General features: G+C 40.1%; 1 protein-coding gene across 6 annotated transcripts in view; it reads left to right on the forward strand.

Moving 5' to 3' along the window:
- DENND1B (DENN domain containing 1B) overlaps window positions 1–20,220 on the forward strand; it is a 364,765-nt gene that overhangs the window by 247,088 nt on the left and 97,457 nt on the right. For all 6 annotated transcript variants that reach the window (XM_077452755.1, XM_077452759.1, XM_077452757.1 and 3 more), the window contains one exon: window positions 19,336–19,436. In XM_077452755.1, coding sequence (XP_077308881.1) covers window positions 19,336–19,436 — 101 coding nt within the window. The remainder of the gene's footprint in view (window positions 1–19,335; window positions 19,437–20,220) is intronic.

A 20,220-nucleotide genomic window follows, 5' to 3' on the forward strand; every position in this document is an offset into this window, starting at 1 on the left:
ATTGATGGTTTTATGAATTCAGAGATGTACTGCTCTATATTGAAATACCATTACTCTGTGCCCTTGGTCGTCATGCACTTTTCCAACATGACAATGATCCAAAACAAACATCTAAGGCCACTACTGCATTTCTGAAGAACAGGGTGAAACTGATTTAGTGGACAATATGTCTCCTGATCTGAACCAAATCGAACAACTATGGGGAATTCTGAAGAGACAAGTTGAGCATCACTCTCCATCCAGCATTTAGGCTCTAAAAGAGGTCATTCTTGAAGAATGTGAAAAAGATAGATGTTGTAATGTCACAAACCTGTTCATTCCATGCCTAAAAGACTAAGTGCTGTTCTTACAAATGATGTAGGTCATACAAAATACTAGATGTAGTAGTTTTTGTTGTGGGGTGTATTCATTTTTGCATCAATTAATTTGAGTAAAACTGAAGATTTTGTAATCAAAGTTATATTATTAACCTTACTTTCATGTAATGAGCTAAACAAATGTTCTATTAACCACTTGACCACTGGACACTTAAACCCTCTTCCGAACCAGACCAATTTTCAGCTTTCAGTGCCCTCACATTTTGAATGGCAATTAGTCAGGCAACACTGTACCCATATGAAATGTTCATCCTCTTTTTTTTTTTTCACACAAAAAGAGCTTTCTTTTGGCGGTGTTTGATCACCTCTGGGTTGTTTATTTTTTGTGCTGTAAATTAAAAGGGACTGAAATTTTTGTTTAAAAAAAGCATTTTTTCTTAATGTCTATTATAAAATTTTGCAAATAAGTAATTTTTTTTCATAAATTTGGGCCAAAATTTATACTGCTATATATCTTAAAAAATAATCCAAATTAGTGGATGATATTTAGTCTGTGGGAAAGTTATATACAAGCTATGGTGCCAATCACTGAAAATTGATCACACCTGATGTGCTCACAGCCTCATTTCTTGAGACTCTAGCAAGCTAGTAAAGTAACAAATACCCCCCAAACAACCACTTTTCGGAAAGTAGATATTTCAAGGTATTTAGTAAAAGGCATGGTTAGTTTTTTGAAGTTGTAATTTTTTCCCACAATTCTTCGCAAAATGATTTTTTTTTCACACCAAATTGTCATTATAACAAGTTATTTTTCTCACATGGCATGTACATTCCACAAACGACACCCCAAAATATATTCTGCTACTCCTCCTGCGTATGGTAATACCACATGTGGGAGACTTCTGCACAGCCTGGCAACATACAGGGGCCCAACATTGAAGTAGCACCCTCAGGCGTTCTATTAACATAAATTACACATCTAATCTCTCAACCATCTATTACATTTTTGAAGGCCCTGGAGCACCAGGACAATGGAAACGCCCACAAAGTAACCCCATTTTGTAAAGCAAACACCCCAACGTATAATCTATGAGGCATAATGAGTCTTTTGAATGGTTCATTTTTTTCTAGAAGTTTTTAAAAAATGTGGTAAAAAAATGAAAACACATTTTATTTTTTTTACACAAAGTTGTCCATTTATAAGATATTTCCAACACATAGCATATACAAAGCAAAAATGACACCCCAAAATATATTCTACAAAATAAAGTGCTAGTGCGCACAACCCTAAAACTAAAAAACTCCCTACCCTAATACTAAAACAAATGTTGAAGGAAGCTGCTAACATAAAATAATACTCTCCACACTATCTGATCAAATAAATAAAAAAATATATGTAGCGCTACCCTCTTTTTAAATAAATAAAACGCCTATTAAGTGTAAATCAATAAACTAACTATAATCAATACATATATTGCTGTGCAAATATAGCAAATATACATGCAAAACACAATTATGTGTAAGAAAGTGCAAAAACGCCTATATCTAGCGTGATACATACAAATAGCGTGGAATGTGCAAATAACGCAAAACACTATGTGACTAAATCACAAAAAATCCAAAAAAGAAATAACTAAAGTGATAAAAATAATAAAAAAGTCCATAAAGAAATGCAGAGATTCAAACGAATATTCCAGTGCTATTCAGTAGCTCAGCATCCAGATGTGATAGTGTGTGTAAAAGTAATGCCGTGTAAACACCAATGCAAACATGCTTCACAAAATTGAAAAAGGGCAATCCACCTTCAGTGCTACTCCAGTGCACCCCCCGTTTCCCCCAGCCTCTCACCTCAATATCAGACCCCTCAGGGTCAAACACACTTGTGGGGGAAAATGCAGATGTGGCTCCTTTTGGTAATTCATACAGCTTCACACATATGCTCCAATATCACCGGTCATAGGGAAAAGAAAGGGGACTCTCATGTGCAGTAACGTAATTTATTCAAAAACGACATAAAATATCCACTGACATTAAAATTCGAATCTCGCGCTTGAAAACAGATAGAACTTCCAGTCTCGGCCGCGACCGGAAGTAACGAACGTGACACCTGGCTCCTCCCTGACACGTTGCGTCACAGACACGTGACTTTTTCAAAGGGCCCTGTGATGCAACGTGTTGATGTCTGTGATGCAACGCGTTCTTTTCCCTATGACCGGTGATTGGAGCATATGTGTGAAGCTGTATGAATTACCAAAAGGAGCCACATCTGCATTTTCCCCCACAAGTGTGTTTGACCCTGAGGGGTCTGATATTGAGGTGAGAGGTTGGGGGAAATGGGGGGTGCACTGGAGTAGCACTGAAGGTGGATTGCCCTTTTTCAATTTTGTGAAGCACGTTTGCATTGGTGTTTACACGGCATGACTTTTACACACTATCACATCTGGATGCTGAGCTACTGAATAGCACTGGAATATTCGTTTGAATCTCTGCATTTCTTTATGGACTTTTTTATTATTTTTATCACTTTAGTTATTTCTTTTTTGGATTTTTTGTGATTTAGTCACATAGTGTTTTGCGTTATTTGCACATTCCACGCTATTTGTATGTATCACGCTAGATATAGGCGTTTTTGCACTTTCTTACACATAATTGTGTTTTGCATGTATATTTGCTATATTTGCACATCAATATATGTATTGATTATAGTTAGTTTATTGATTTACACTTGATAGGTGTTTTATTTATTTAAAAAGAGGGTAGCGCTACATATATTTTTTTATTTATTCCAAAATATATTCTGCTACTCCTATTGAATATAACGATATTACATGCGTGAGCTTTTTACACAGCCTGGCCACATAGAGGCCCAACAACCAAGGAGCACCATCAGGTGTTCTAGGGACATAAATTACACATCTAATTTTCTTTCAATCTATCACATTTTTGAAGACCCTTCATATTTCTAACACATAGCATGAACATACCAAGAATTACACCCTAAAATACATTCTGCTGAACAAAGGGTAAACAAAAGATTACCTGTGGCTTTAGTAGTGCAGTTGTCCACAGGAGGAGAGCCCAGATCCAGGCAGCAGGCAGGGACGTGGTCAGTGGCAGTGAATGGAATTATCCAGGCAGGAATATTGTCCATAGTACAGGCAAGGATACTGTCCAGATACAGTCCAGGGTCAGTGTAAGTCGAGACATTTCCAGCAGTGCCAAAATATTGGTCCTGGTAGTAAGCAGGAACATGGTCCAAGTAGCAGACCAGGAAGGAATGGGGACAGGGGTAGAGGCTTCTCCCACCCAAATATCTTTGAAGGCTCCAATTCTCCAGGCCCTTAACCGGGAATGAGAAAACTAAAAAATTTAGTTTTCTTCATCTAGAAAAAACTATTCTGGAGCCCCTCACACATGTGAGACCCCTGTGTTCCCACTAGCATAGGGTAAAAAATCAGTCAAAGAGGCAGGCAAAAAACATGGTGAAACAGTCCAGGGTCAGTTCCAGAGCAGGCAGAGGTATTTTTAACGTTAGGCAAATGCTTGGTCATATTACAGGCCAGTGTCAGTTCCAGAGAAGGCAGAGGTATGTACAGTTTAGTGCAGTGGCATAAGAGGTGTGGAGTAAAATGACAGGAAATGAGAATTACATTTACCATACTTCCCTAATAACGTAGAGAAGTATGGTAACGGCGGAAACAGTCACCTATACAGATGCCTGGTTGGGAAGGACATTGGGGACAATAATACATGGTGTAATACTCCTCCTCTGGAGCACTACAGGCATTTCTTCTGACATCTGTGGCCTGTTTCATAGGGGGAATTTTCTCAGGAAAGTGACGTTGTGGAGTCTGCTCACGGAATTAGAGCGAATATTTTCTGGTGGGCTTTCAAGGTACAAAAGGGCGGAGATAACTTGTTCTTGGTAGTGCAAATAGGATACAGGGGTCTCGGTAGATTTTTGGTAAATAACATAAGTGTTATACATTGCCAAACTGAAAAAATAAATGGCCACTTTTTTTTATACCAATGGTGGGATTTTCTTGTGGGAAGGTAGGGTTCAATCATCTGATCATTGAAGTCCACTCCCCCCATGAACAAATTATAGGCATAGACACAAGCTAGTTTATGGATCCGCCGTTTCTTCTGGGGACTTCCACGTAGGTGTCGTTATGGATTGATGTGAGCATGTGGATGTTTCGTCTGTCCCTTCACTTGACAGCCAATAGCTCCTGGTTCCGCAAAGATGCGGTCTCCACTCGTCGTAGCCTTTCATTGATGAGTTTTTGAGGGAAGCCCTTTCCATTGGCTCTTACTGTGCCACATGCTGGGGTGTCCCTCCGGTGAAGATTTCAGAAGAGGGGCAAGCTTGTATAAAAATTATCCACATAAAAATGGTATCCCTTTCCAAGGACAAGCTCCCAGACAACTTTTCCGCTGGCTCCAATATACTCTGGGCATTCAGGGAGATGCAGTTGGGAGTTCCTCCCTTCGTACGCCAGGAATGCGTAGATGTACCCCGTGGCTCGGTCAAAAAGTTTGTACATTTTAACCCCATATCGGGCCTTTTTGCTGGGGATAAACTGTTTGATGCCCAGCCTGCCTGAGAATTTTACAAGGGACTCATCCACGGAAATATTCTGGTCTGGGGTATATAACTGGGGGAATTTTTCAGAGAAATAATTTAGAAGTGGCCGAATTTTAAATAATTTGTCAAAAGCTGGGTCATTTTGGGGAGGGCACTGGGTGTTGTTATTATAGTGGAGAAACAGCATAATCATAAGGTATCTTGATCTTGGCATAATGGATAAGTAGAGTGGCATGTGGTGGATGGGGTTGGTAGACCAATAGGAGTACAATTAGTTTTTTTTGTTTTTTTTTGTGAGTCCCATAGTAAAAGTTAAGCCTAAAAAATTTTTTTAATTAGTCATTGGGCGGAGCGATCACGTGGTAAAAAGCTGCTGTCATTGGCCCTTTACCGTGATCCGTTTTGCACTGAGTCTCGTGAACCACAGATGTTCCCGTGTGTGCCCCTGATTCTGGGAGGCCGTCATTTATAGTGCGGTCAGTAAATTTTGGAAATTGTTCTTGTGTTTATGGAGATATTGAGTCTTACTTTTCAAAAGGGGTGTACTCATTTATGCTGACCACTGTATATGCTGAATATCATGCATCATGTATATTTGCAAAGCATTGTAGATTGTATCTTAAAACTAGTCTGGTGAACATGTGAAAAAGACCCCAGAGCTCCACTTGATGGATGAAAATAGTAAATGGAGAATATCCATATGCCATTCTTCTGCCACTAGGATAGGAAGGACCAGAGCAATAAAATGACAGGCTAAGGCTACTTTCACACTGGGATGGGCGGCGATATATTTAGCGCCGCTTTACTGTAGTTTTAGCAGCGCTATTCGCCCGCTAGCGGGGAGGGTTTTAGCGGCCAAAAAAAGGGTTAAAACCGCCTGCTTTGCAGCGCTACCTCATTGTTTTCAATGGGAAGGGCCACTTTAGGAACGGTGAATACTGATGCAGCTTGCAGGACTTTTTTGACTGTCCTGCCAGTGCACCGCTACAGTGTAATAGCCCCTCGGGCTTTCACATTGGAGTGAATTGATCGGCTCTTTCAGGGCGCTTTTCAGGCGCTATTTTTAGCACTTTAGCGCCTAAGTGTGAAAGTAGCCTAAGGTATCTTACTGTTGTAGAGGTGGACATATAAGAACTCCCAGCAGTCAGATAAAGGTTCTAAAATTGACCAATACTTCATAGGCTGCATAGGGACAACTACAGGTGGCCCATGGAAATGCAAAGCATCCTACTGTTGTGACACATTGCCATCAGCGAGCAAATAAGGAATGGTTTTATGACTAGAACCTGATTCAAACAACTATCAGTATAGTAAAGGCTCTGTAATGATGCACTTGGTGTGAAATGGCATAATATGTGGCAAGTAACAATATAAATATACAATATACTGTTCAAATATACTCATACAATGTAAACACCCCATATATGGCCTCCTGTTTATTTAGTTTGCGAAAAATTTATTTATAATTTCTCTTCTTTTTTTTCTACTCTTAACCAGTTGAGATCCGCGCTATAGCCAAATGATGGCTACAGCGCGGACCTCCTTTGCCGGGACGACGTCTATTGACGTCGTCCCGTGCACGAGCGGCCTGCGCGCCCCGTAATCGGCGAGTCTATGAGACTCGCCTGATCACCGATCTGAGCAAAGGGTCGATCCCGACCCCTTACCACGTGATCAGCTGTCAGCCAATGACAGCTGATCATGTGATACAACGGAGCCGGTAATCCGCTATTATTCCTCCTCGCGCTGACAGCGCGAGGAGAGAAAAAAAAAAGCCGATCACCGGCGGCCGTGATCGGGACATCAGTCCCGATCACGGCCAGCCCTGCCAGTGCCCACCTGCCCCCTGCCAGTGCCACCCATCAATAAATAAGTGCCCCCGTCAGTGCCACCCAGCAGTGCCCACAGTGCCACCCAGCAGTGCCCACAGTGCCAGCCATCAGTGCCCGCAATCTGCCTCAACAACGGTGCTGCACCCCAGTGCCACATATCCGTGCCCATCAGTGTCATCTACCAGTGCCCATCAGTGCCGCCCATTAGTGCCCAGCAGTGCCACCTATCAGTGCCACCTATCAGTCCCATCTATCAGTGGTACCTATCAGTGCCCCTTAGTGCCACCCATCTGTGCCACCCATCCGTGCCATCTTATCTGTGCCCATCAGTGCCGCCTTATCTGTGTCCATCAGTACTACCTTATCTGTGCCTATCGCTGCCACCTTAACTATGCCTATCAGTGCCCACCAGTGCAGCCTATCAGTGCCGCCTCATCAGCGCACTTCAATGAAGGAGAAAAATGACCTGTTTGCAAAATTTTATAACAAACTATTAAACATGATTTCTTTATTTTTTTTATTTTGCATCTTTTTTTGTTTGTTTAGCAAAAAATAAAACTCCCAGCTGTAATTCAATACCACCAAAAGAAAGCTCTATTTGTGGGAAAAAAATGATAAAAATTTCATTTGGGTACAGTGTTGTATGCCCGCGCAATTGTCATTCAAAGTGCATCAGCGCTGAAAATTGCTCTGGGCAGGAGGGGGGTTTAAGTGCCCAGTAAGCAAGTGGTTAAAGGAAACTAGTCCACTGTTTTCAATGATTTCCCAACTGTTAACCAGCACTTCCAGGTGTGAGTTGAATAGCTCCCCTGCGTATTATGAATCCTTGCACTGTCCGCTTTATGGGCTGGATGAAGGAATAACCGCATTCAGTGGGAAATGTGTTATCAACACCACCTGTAAGTGTCAGATAGCAATGATGCTTTTAATTCTGTGTAAGAGAGAGGAGTGTATCTACCAGAGAGGTAGGTATTTAGGGCTCTTTTGCACCAGAATGTGGTGTGGGAAACCCCCGTTCTGTGCACGTTCCCAGCACTGTGTTCAAAACGCAGTGTGTGTGATCTGCTGCAGGCATCAATATAATCATAATGATGCAAAACACAGATTGCATATGCAGTGTGTCTGCCGGTACTAGTATTTTGGTACCATGTGATACAGTGCATCTTTAAAAAGTAGTACATTCGCTACCTTTTTGTGTGACCAAAATGCATCTTATGAGAATGGCACTGCACTGAGTCGCACAAGAATCGCACAAGAACTCGGGCAGTGTCTGAACCGGCCTTTGTCCTTTTCTTTTGTAGGTTGCAGCTGCAATATAGTAATAGAAAATAACTCTTTAATACACACCTAGATCTTCTCGGTTAGATGCTTCCCTTCCCAAAATCATTGTCGCTTCAGGCTTCATTTAGTGCAATGGACATAGGGAAATGTATGTTCCTTGGACTTCTTCTACTTAACCTCCTAAATCTGGTAAATGTGGTCTCAGGCTCTTGGTAAGAGCGGGAGAGTCTGGGAACCACATGATGTGGGGAACGACCATGCAGCCCACACTGTGAAAGTAATCTGGCAGCTATGCAACCTCTGGATCACTCTTACTTTAGCTTGTGCTTAACCCTTCATTCTTTGAACGTACTATGTCCAAGGAGATAAAGTAGTCAATGGGAGCTTAATAGAAATTGGCCAGTGGCAGGACATTTTGCACCCAAGAGCAGAGAGCCACAGTGAACTACTGGCTAATTTCTTTCTGCCAGCCAAAGCAGATATAATACAGAGTGATGAAAAGGCATGTGCTTCTGCTAAAGCTACCTAAAAAGGGTAATTGATCAGATTGGGATACTGTTGCTGTATGTAAGCCAAGCTAATTGTACAAGAAAAATTCCACAGCCAAATATGTTCTGCTAGCATTCTCCACCCTGTATGGTATTAATTATTTTTTTTTCATTAATACATATGCTCATATGGGATATTAGTGTCCAACTTCCTATGTTTTTTTTTGAGAGAAGTTTGCCTAAACGCCACTTCATAGAGGAGACTGGGGGGTCCAATCGGGTCTGCCTGAAAAACAAAGTGTGAAAGCGCCCTTATGGTTTTTCTTTAATGGTCACTTTTGGTGGACTTAGTTTGAATGTAAACATGGAGGACAATATAAATGAAGGCATGTGATGAAAAATTTTAAAATAAATCATACTCTGAATATTGTCGTTGCATGTCTTAACCCAATACAGTTTATAATGTTGTTCACTGTAGTTGTCCATTAATATACATTATTGCAAACACACACATAATAAATAAATATATATATATATATATATATATATATATATATATATATATATATATATATATATATATATATAGTGTGTATATGTACATTGTTACACTGATTCATAAACAATTGCCAAATATATAGTTATTAAGGCCTGTAAGCTTTTTCCTTCCTTTAGATGAACCTTCAAAATAAAATAAAGGCCCTCTGCTTTTAATCCTGCGTTACCTCTTGAGCAATTTAAAAACAGAAAACATTTTGAGATGAACCTTTTTATTGAAATAAATATCAAATGCATTAAAAATAAATAAAACTTGAAGTGCTTCAGCTTTAGCTCTTGTACACTCTGACACACAAACACCCTGGACAGATACACAACACAAGAATGAATCATGGTTATACAACAAGGCATCAGCTCCCCTCACCCTGTCTTGGAGCCATCAATGAGCCAGATCCCTGTTCTGTAGCCACGTTGGTGCCTCTTTGGCTTATTCAAGCGTAGTCACTCCTGTCATATGCTTGTATGATTGCTCCCCCTCAGCATGCATCCCATAACCAGCCAAACGAGGCTTTACATGGCTGGTCTGTGCCTGACACAGGACTCGCTCTAGTGCAGCTGGTGATGTGTTAACTAGAGTGTGTCTGATAATGCAGACGACTACATGTTCCTGGTGTGCTCTTGTCTCTGAATGGGAAGGCGATAACCCAGTATCTTGTAGTTGTATATTGCTTTGTATGAACTCTGTGTCCTTAAAGATATATTCTGCCGTCCAGAAAAATAAATGAAAAATTCTACTGTCTTGGGTGTTAATCTGCTTAAAGCATATAAGCACCAGCTGTACTGGAAAAATATAGAAAGATAGGGAGAGGAAGAACTGGTGAGAGATGGGCAGCAAAGACAGATTCCATGGTTCTGCTATGGTTGGCTGGAGTAATCTCAAAAATGTACTGCCTTTGCAGACCTTTTTCTAAAAATGCTAGTTGCCTGGCAGTTATGCTCACCCTCTGGCTTAAATACTTTATTTGTAACTGACCCAGAGCATTATGCAAATTCATTTTTGTTTACACATCAAGATTCATGGTCTACCCATCACCTGTGCATGATTAATGGGTAGATTGTGGTCAACAGGTTGTCAAGCCCTGTATTAGTGTGTGCCCAGGCACATCTGGCACACCCTGTGTGCACACCTGTGGGTGACCCAGAAGAGAAGTGCAGCCAAAAAATCTTTGACCATACTTCTCATTACCTCATAAAAAACTTTTACTGTAGAAGAATAGAGTCCAGACTTGTCAGCCATTTGTGATACATATGGTAAGGTGTAGCAGGTCTGTGGTGCTTCAGGGATGAACATTTGTATGGTATTTCTATACAGACATAGAAATAGCTCTATTATCTTAGGCCCCAAGGATATGGCGGCAGTAACCTCTCCCTGATAGTTAGTTCTTGATGTTTGCCGTCTCCCTATGATAGCTGGAACATTTGCTAAGGCACCAGAACCTAAACGTCTCCCCTCAGCTTTCAGCACCTTTTCCCTACGTATGCTTGCTGTCCACATATGTGTTTTTAAGATATTTTTTTAGTTGAGCTGGGACTGACTGCCTCCAGTCCAGATAATTGCCAGGCTGCAGCCTGCTCTGAAATTGCTCTACTTGTTATCGGCAAAGATTAAGAAAACAATAAAGTCAGTGTGCAATGTATCTTCTACCAGGTGCTGTACTCTTCATATTGTAATGCTCCAGTAGGTTCTGTTTGCTGCATTACCACGTATGTTGGTCTTCTCTTCAGTATAGGTGGTAAATACCACCACTCCAGTTTCCCTACCTGTCTCTGGGATACATGCACAACAAAAAGCTGGTTAAACTATATGTGGCCTGATAGGACTAGTGGCTAATGCTTACAACCTACACCATAAATCTGTTAGATCTTGCCATCATATTCTGTCTGGAGTGCCTGAGATGTTGTATACATATTTCTCAAAAACAACCCTTAAGCACTTATAATTTGTCATATTTTTAAATTTTCCACTGTCTTTTACTGGTTTATTATTCTATTATTGGGTTGTTAGTTATCACAGCCGTTCTCGCTGAAGGATAACTTAAAAACATTATTTGTTAATGGTCCCTGAGGATGGGGTTACAGTGGACCTTTCAGTAACTATATAAGTCTCCATGAATAATTTCTCATCGTGTCCAGAACAGCTGCACCTTTATCATGACAACCTTAACAACGTGATTAAAAAAGAATGTTCTTTAGCAAGGAACATACATCTGGAATAAATAATTATGCTACCAAAATTAGTGTGTGCTGTAAATTGCCTCCAACATTGCTCCAGTTCCTTCTGGCTGCATGCTTCCATTTTGCTGAAGCCCTGAGCCCCTGAGCAGCAGTAAAACTAAACTAAACCGGTCTATATAGTGTTTTCAAAAAACAGTTACATTCCTGGAATGCCAAGATTGCAAACTGTCACATTTGCTTGTGTCCTCAACTAAACCGTCAACCATCAAATGGCTGGTGTCATAACTGATCACGTGCAGCACCATAGCAGTTGCAGATCACACAGAAGCAGCTTCCTTGGCTGTAAAGGTTAGGAGGCTTAATTCTGCTTTAAGACTGTCAGCAGATCAGCCTCTAAAAATTCAGCAGTGCCTAAAAATAGAGAGCAACTTGGCATGTGCAGAGCAGGGTGAGACCGTCTATTACTGCATCTTAACCACTTGACCTGACTTTTTTGAGATTTGTCGTTTACAAGTTAAAACTGTTTTTTTTTGCTACAAAATTACTTAGACCCCCCAAACATTATACATTTTTTTCTAACGCACTAGAGAATAAAATGGTGGTTGTTACAATACTTTTTGTCACATCGTATTTTCTCAGCGGTCTTACAAGTACACTTTTTTTGGAAAAAATACACTTTTTTGAATTAAATTAAGACTATAGTAAAGTTAGCCCAATTTTTTTTATATTGTGAAAGATAATGTTACGTCAAGTAAATTGATACCCAACATGTCACGCTTCAAAATTCTGCCCGTTCGTGGAATAGCGACAAACTTTTACCCTTAAAAATCTCCATAGGCGACGTTTAAAAAAATTGTACAGGGCCCTTTAAGAGCTTTGACATTTTGACGTTGCTTCAGCCCTGCAATGGTATGGAGACAGGTGGGGGCCATCTTCCCATAACCAGGAAGAAGAAGCCTCCGATCGTCTAGGCCGCTACCAGCGTTTTCCGAAAGCGACGGGAGCGGGGCCTTCTCCTGCCGCCATCTAAAAGGGATCTTGCAGCGAATCCACTGCAGAGACCACTATTATCAGAAACCAGACTGCCCGCTGAAGGAGATACCGGGTTTATGGCAGCTAGCTGCTGCCAGAACGATATTCCTCTTCAAAGTGAGGATGTACATCGGCATGTAGCAGTCAGGAAGTGGTTAAAGCGATTACGCACACACTTTTCTGTGTTAATGTCATTGCTTTTAACATCCTTTAAAGAGTGCTCAATGGTCGTTTATTTTTTCCTCCTACCTTTCGATATCTGCTGGGGTTTGTGGTCCTACTGTTCTTTTTCGGCTGTGGGCGGGGTTAGTGTAGGTATCGGCATCATTTCCGTTGTTCTCTGCACTGTCTCCTGGGATCTCGTGTAATTCATCCCAGGAGTCAGTGCACTTAGCCGAAGCAAAATCTCGCGCGACATCACTACGGGGGCGGGAGCTTCCGAAGACCCCACCCGTTGTGATCACAACAGAGAGGTTTACGCCGCTCAGCTCTGTTGCCATTGAGCCTGCGCGGGAACCAGCAAGGCATGCTGGTAGTTCTAATCGAATGGAACAAGGAAATGATTGCTTGTGGGCTTCAAATGCCCACAAGCAAAATGAAAACTCATGTAATTTTTTTTTATAAAGTGGCGATTTGATATAGAAACAGAAATGGAAAACAGAGGAACGCCGCGCTTGACAAAAGAAATTAAACAAAAAACTAAAAAAAGAAGCAGCAACCCAAATGTTATACTACATTTGGCATAAGAGAAAAAAGGAGTGGGTTGCGCTACAGAAAATAACTGAACTAAAAAAATATACCCATGTGAAACAACTCACAAAAAAGTTTGAACTTAGTGGTGTATTTGTCGCATACCAAAAAGGGATTAGAATGCGACAAAAAAAAAGGACTATCTAATAAAGATAGAAAATACTAAGTCAGTGAAAATAGCAGATACTTCTTAGTGTGGTTATACAAGGAATACCCTTAATAGGAGTGAGTAATCAAATAAATGTGGAATAATGCAAGCAAAACTCTGCTAACAAAACCCAAACGTATAAAAAGAATATATTACACCAATGATACCTAAAGATTCAAATCGTATTGGGTATCAAAAAGTATATGTGGTGAAAATAAAAAATACCTTAAGTAATATTCATATAAGGTGAACCTGCAAAAAAACAATATAACATCCAAAAATCTGTTGTCTTAGAACAATAGTGAAACAATGTAACATCCAATGGTCCGTTATCTTATAACATTAGTGAAACATGAATATGGAAATTGTTTGAGAACATAATGAGAATGGAACAATGTTCAAAAAGTCCATATACAGTCTCTATTTGCAAGGTTTCCCACAGTGAAGTAGTGACAGTAGAAATATCCAACACGAACGTGACTTGTGCTCAGCCTCCACCAATGATATTATTGCCGCTTACCAGAAACGAATGGTTCCTTATTACAGAGAACCATGTAAAGCAGTTGACTGATTCCCCAGTCCAGGGTCTACACGAATGAAATGTAAGGGACTTCAGAGCCCGCTCGTCTCTTGATACACTCCCGTTCGTGGATTTACATAAAAGGCAATGAGACTCACAATAGTGTAAAACCCAAATATAACTTTAATCGAACGTAAGAGACAAATGCGCACTACAGAAATGAAGATTAAAACGATCGTTACAGCAAAACCGAGCCGGCCGGTCTCGGTTAGCGCCCGTTACACCGAAAACATACAACACGAGATGGTGGCGTCAGGACGTCGCTCCTCCTCCCGAGGGGAGGAGGAGCGACGTCCTGACGCCACCATCTCGTGTTGTATGTTTTCGGTGTAACGGGCGCTAACCGAGACCGGCCGGCTCGGTTTTGCTGTAACGATCGTTTTAATCTTCATTTCTGTAAGTGCGCATTTGTCTCTTACGTTCGATTAAAGTTATATTTGGGTTTTACACTATTGTGAGTCTCATTGCCTTTTATGTAAATCCACGAACGGGAGTGTATCAAGAGACGAGCGGGCTCTGAAGTCCCTTACATTTCATTCGTGTAGACCCTGGACTGGGGAATCAGTCAACTGCTTTACATGGTTCTCTGTAATAAGGAACCATTCGTTTCTGGTAAGCGGCAATAATATCATTGGTGGAGGCTGAGCACAAGTCACGTTCGTGTTGGATATTTCTACTGTCACTACTTCACTGTGGGAAACCTTGCAAATAGAGACTGTATATGGACTTTTTGAACATTGTTCCATTCTCATTATGTTCTCAAACAATTTCCATATTCATGTTTCACTAATGTTATAAGATAACGGACCATTGGATGTTACATTGTTTCACTATTGTTCTAAGACAACAGATTTTTGGATGTTATATTGTTTTTTTGCAGGTTCACCTTATATGAATATTACTTAAGGTATTTTTTATTTTCACCACATATACTTTTTGATACCCAATACGATTTGAATCTTTAGGTATCATTGGTGTAATATATTCTTTTTATACGTTTGGGTTTTGTTAGCAGAGTTTTGCTTGCATTATTCCACATTTATTTGATTACTCACTCCTATTAAGGGTATTCCTTGTATAACCACACTAAGAAGTATCTGCTATTTTCACTGACTTAGTATTTTCTATCTTTATTAGATAGTCCTTTTTTTTTGTCGCATTCTAATCCCTTTTTGGTATGCGACAAATACACCACTAAGTTCAAACTTTTTTGTGAGTTGTTTCACATGGGTATATTTTTTTAGTTCAGTTATTTTCTGTAGCGCAACCCACTCCTTTTTTCTGATATAGAAACAGAACTGGATACCGCAAAGAAATATTAAAAGTGAGTAGGATGCATGTATGTTAGTAATTTTCTAATGTAAAAAAAAATAAAAAATCCTGTGTGCCGAACCGCTTTAAAGGGGGGTTTCCTCATAGATGTAACTGCTACAACCAGTAGTTTTTCAATCCATTGATTATACCTGTCGTTGGCCACTGAAAACACATACCAGCAGCACACACACATTTACAATCCTACATGGGTCCTGCATGAATAGATGATAGAAATAAGTATGAATAAATTGGCAAAAACAATAAAAATAAATACCTCATTTGCTGAAGTTTGGAAGTTAAAATAAAACCCAATGTACCACCATAGAGTTTTCATGGTGGGGTTGATTCTGGAAGCTGATTGGTTTCTATGCAGAGCTGCGCCAGATTTTGCACTCTCCAGTTTTAGTAAATCAACCCCACTGTCCTCTTAGGTGTGGCAGTGCTGTCTGAAGGAATTAAACACATAGAACATAATCATATGTTTATTTTATCTATTGCTTCAAACTCTGTTGAATATTTTTGCTTTGAGCTCAATTGCTACATTTTAATTTTTTTTTTATTTAATTGAGACTACTTTCCTAAGCTTTCGTCGTGTGTGTGAAACATGGTTGCCAGATTCTTTCTTCTGTGATGGCAATGATGCAGAACTTATCAGAAGCTGCCACGTATCATGATTATATTTGCATGTGGGACTGTAGTGTCTTATTGACCTTTTTTTGTTGTACATTCATGTATTTTTCCTTATTTAAAATGATATAAGTCTCTCCCAAATATTTGTTTTGTAAAGTCACCTTTGATCTGTGGTTTCTAATAAAAACGTTGAAGTCTGTACAGAGCACCACAGGAAGAATGCTCCCATTCTTTCACCTAGTCATTACTGTGGCTATGTAGTCCCATGGGAGACCACATACCTCTGTAAATTTGCACACCTGAGAGGTCCAGGACCTCTCTCCCACTGCTGTATTTGCTTCTCAAGATAGATCTCTGCAAATATGATGGTGCAGAACTTGTACTCAAGCTAGAGAAAAGCAATGTAGTAGAAAGCAAACAAACTAGTTATTGTTTTTATTGAATTTTTTTTTTCAATCACACTATAGTGTTTTTAAAAGGGTTAATGCTAGTTTGTCTAACAAGTGATTGATGTTATACTGTCACCACAAGACAGCTGTATGGGCAGTGGTGACAGTGTGTGACAGAGAGCAGTCTTATCCCAAGAGAGCGTTCTGCAAGATAGACTTAGCTCCTGTTATCACGACCCTTTCCAGATGCTCCCTACCGCCTCCTGGTTCTCCCTCGTTTGCCAATCAGTCCTAACGAGCTCTCTGGGGAACATTCAGGGCTTGCTGCTAGCCACATTTAGTAGGGTTAAATGAACTTGGGTAGCCAGGGCTCTGACTCCCATAACAGGCCCAATTATCCGTGTTCTGTAACGATCAGGATCCATACGGCACATCAGAGGAATCGGTATCTGCTGTGGTTCCACTGTTTCATAACTTACATAGAACAGTCAACACACAATAACGTAATCTTATGTGCGTTATGCATTTAGACATTTTTTTAATGTTTAATACATCAAATTATCTGTAGCGTTCAACTAATTGTCATGTTTTTTATAATGTGCTTTTCAATTTTTCTGTTATTTGTTAATGCCTATGAATCTCAGAAGGATGCTTCAAGGGTGCTACTAGAACCAAAGAATCTTTTTTACACTAAGTGGCATACATATAAAGCAATGAACGTTTCACTTTCACATTTAAAGCATATGCACCTAGAAGATTCAACTGCAGAGAATGTTTGGTGAATGAGATTCACTGCTTTGTTTATATAACTCTAGGTAATGGCTAAACCTTTATTCAGAGTACTAATTAAAGCCTGGAGTGTGTTCGGACTATGTCACATTGGCCAAATACTTTACGTGATTAAACTGTTTAGGAGCATGTTTTGTGCTCTTTGTACAGACGGTCTGGGCCATTTATAAAACCTAGAAAAAATGGAGAATGAGGTTCAAACAGATAGCTTGTATATGTCACTTATCTTATATATAGGTCTGAAAGTGAAATTTTAGTTTTTTACTGAAGTAGTCTTTACTCACTTGTTCTGGCTATATTTCCATCATATCCAGTGCTCAGCCAAGTTCCAGTTTCTGTAATCAAAGCTGTTTTCTGGTCTCACAATTTTTTCTGTTCAATATTAATCATCCTAATATATTTATGCTTCAAAAAAATTGTAATCGCTGAATTTTACATGATAAAACCATTATATATTTTTTACATACATTTCTAGATAACCTGAAAAGATTATCAAATATATATATTTTTTTTGAATGGTGTGGGTGCTTATAATCTAAGTGTATATCTGGTCAAACTCTATATTGTTTTAGAAGTTCTGCTAAGTTTTTACTGTTAGGTTCTGTAAAAGATTATTCCACTTACTGTTTGGTGAATATGCTGTCACCGGAACAGTACAGAAGAAGAAGATAATAAAAATGTGTGTACTTAACAATGTAAGCCTGCTCCAGTGTGGTCATGTGATCCCCTGACTGCACAGGAGACTGCGGTGACTACACAGAATAGGAGAGAATGCTCAACAACAGCTAGGTAAACCTGGATATATAACATGAAAGTACAATCAGGGTGCCCAGCCTACAAATCCAAAACTTCTTACTTTAATTCTACTTTTGCTTAGACCCAATCGGCCATGCTGCTATGTAAAAAGTCCTGTAGTACAAATCGGGTGTTCTGGGAACACAAGCTGCTTAGCCTCAGCAGCAAGGCATTCTAACTCTACACATAAAAATCTCTCATCTTTTTATGCACATGCCTTATCATTTATAAATAATTTATGCATGCCTTTGCTTTTAGTGATCCAACGGTATCATCATCTACCTAGAGATGAGGTGGATAGTTGAATTTATTTTTTACTTTTGAGTGCTGGCATTGTTGGGTTATTGATTAGGTGTACATGCAATAATTTTACTGCTTACCTGGTATTACCTGGAATTTGTATATTTTTTTTGTATACTAGTAATGGCGGTGATCAGCGACTAAGACCCCTTTCACACTGCTGTCTTTTTTCAGGCGCTGCAGTGCTAAAAATAGCGGCTTTCACACTGGAGCGGTGCGCTGGCAGGGCGTCAGAAAAAGTCCTGCCAGCAACTTCTTTGGAGCAGTGAAATCACTGCTCCTCCACCGCTGCTCCCCATTGAAGTCAGTGGGGCAGCGCTGTGATACCACTGGCAAAACGCCACTGACTCCCTAGGTGGCTCGGTGTGAAAGGGGTCTTATAGTGGGACTGTGATAGTGCGGTGTCCAATCTGACACTAACTGATGTGGGGGGGGGGGGGCGGACTAACTGCCACTAGCATCACCTGTGACACTAATACAGGGACCAGGGCTAATAATATACACTGCCACTGTATTAATGACACTGGCTGGGAAGAGGTTAACATTTAGGACAATCAAGGGGTTAAATGTGTGCCTAACAATGTTTAGTGTGTGTACTTTGTGCTTCTTTTACTAAGCACCTGAAAAAACGGCGGCAATGTGAAAAGGGATCTGATCACCGCCATTACTGGTATACAAAAAAATATATACAGGGAGGAAAAACCCTGCATTTTGCTGTTGTCTATAGAGAGATCTGTGTTGTTTAGCAACACAGGGCTCTCTTCTCTTCTGTCATTCACTCAGCCAGTCAGCGGGTGCCAGCCATAAATCATTGGCCCGATGATCGCCTTGTGCTGAAGTGAATGACAGCACAGTCTTCGGGGTCCGTGCACTTATGCGCGAGCAACCCCGAAGAAGGCTGTGAGGTATAGGTACGTGGGATGGCAAGTGGTTAAAGTTGAACTAAAGGCACTTTCATTTTGGATAGAGTAAGAGAGTTATAATCCTTGTCAGTTTTTTTGCCCTCTGTGTTCCATTTGGGAGATTTTCCTTAATTTCCTGTCCCATAGCTAGGAAGTGAGAGTAAGAGATAGGGATTGCCTAATTGTCACCAGAATTATTATCTTAATTGGAAGATTTCTGGTGACAACCCAAAATGTGTTACCAGTACAAATGAACAGGGTGATTTTCTCTACTGGGTGCAGAGACAGCAATAAAAAACTGACAGGGGGCTCTGATCCTTCTCAACGCTGTCCAAAATAAAAACAAAATGTTGCATTATTCTGAAAGCTTTGCATTTAATTATTCTGAAAGCTTTATGTTAAAATATTTTCCATGGCTGTGTTTATGTTTATATTTCCATGTAATGCGCCTTTCATCTCTTTTGCAGTTAACAGCCTGTGTTCATGCTTCTGCTTCCCTGCTGTACCCCATGTACTGGCAGCACATTTACATCCCAGTTCTTCCTCCACACCTCCTGGACTATTGCTGGTGAGTATTATAATAATCAGAAATGACTGCCAAAAAACTTAGCACTCTTGCATTGATTGTTACTCAAGCAAATGTCTATGTAAAGTTTGTATGTTCTCCCTATTCACATAGGTTTTGTTTCCAGATTACCAGTTTCTTTTCACAGCTGAATTTATACTTCTTAAGTCATCGGCCTCCAAATTAATCCTAAAGTGTGTGCTTTTATAGCTGTAGAATTTTTTTTTGGGATAAGTTACTGCGCTAAACCAAAGTCAAAGAAATATATGGAAACAAAGTGTATAAAACCATCAAGAAACAGCATAATACAGTGCATTAAAAATGTGAAAAACAAAGCATAATGATCTGTACTGAAAAAATGATATTAATACAGTCCAGTGCCTATAAACTAGTGAAAACGTGAATTTACCACCGTAGTGAGCTTAATAAAGCAAATGTCCATAAGTGTGAAGGACTTAGGATCCACTCTTTAGGTGATACTTGGAAAATGGAAAGAAGTGGCTGACCGTTGGAATGCCAAAGATAGAATATCTTCCACCAAGGAAATGTAATATGTATTCTTACCAGATGGGGTGGACACGCATGCCAGCGGCAGTGAGTCAATCATGCTTAATTTAGCCAAAGCCTGGGAATCCAACGCTGAATGGGACTTGGATGCAACTGGAACTCAAACTCAGTTGGAAGTCGATCCAGACGTGAATTATGGGGAAAAAAAAGTGCTATCACCAGGACCAGCATAAAAATGGTAAAAAACAGAAAGGCTCCATATGGTGCTCACAAAGCATAT

This window comes from Lithobates pipiens, unplaced genomic scaffold, assembly GCF_037356315.1.
Source record: "Lithobates pipiens isolate NorthernLeopardFrog02 unplaced genomic scaffold, aLitPip1_a1.2 Scaffold_23, whole genome shotgun sequence".
NCBI lineage: Eukaryota > Metazoa > Chordata > Amphibia > Anura > Ranidae > Lithobates > Lithobates pipiens.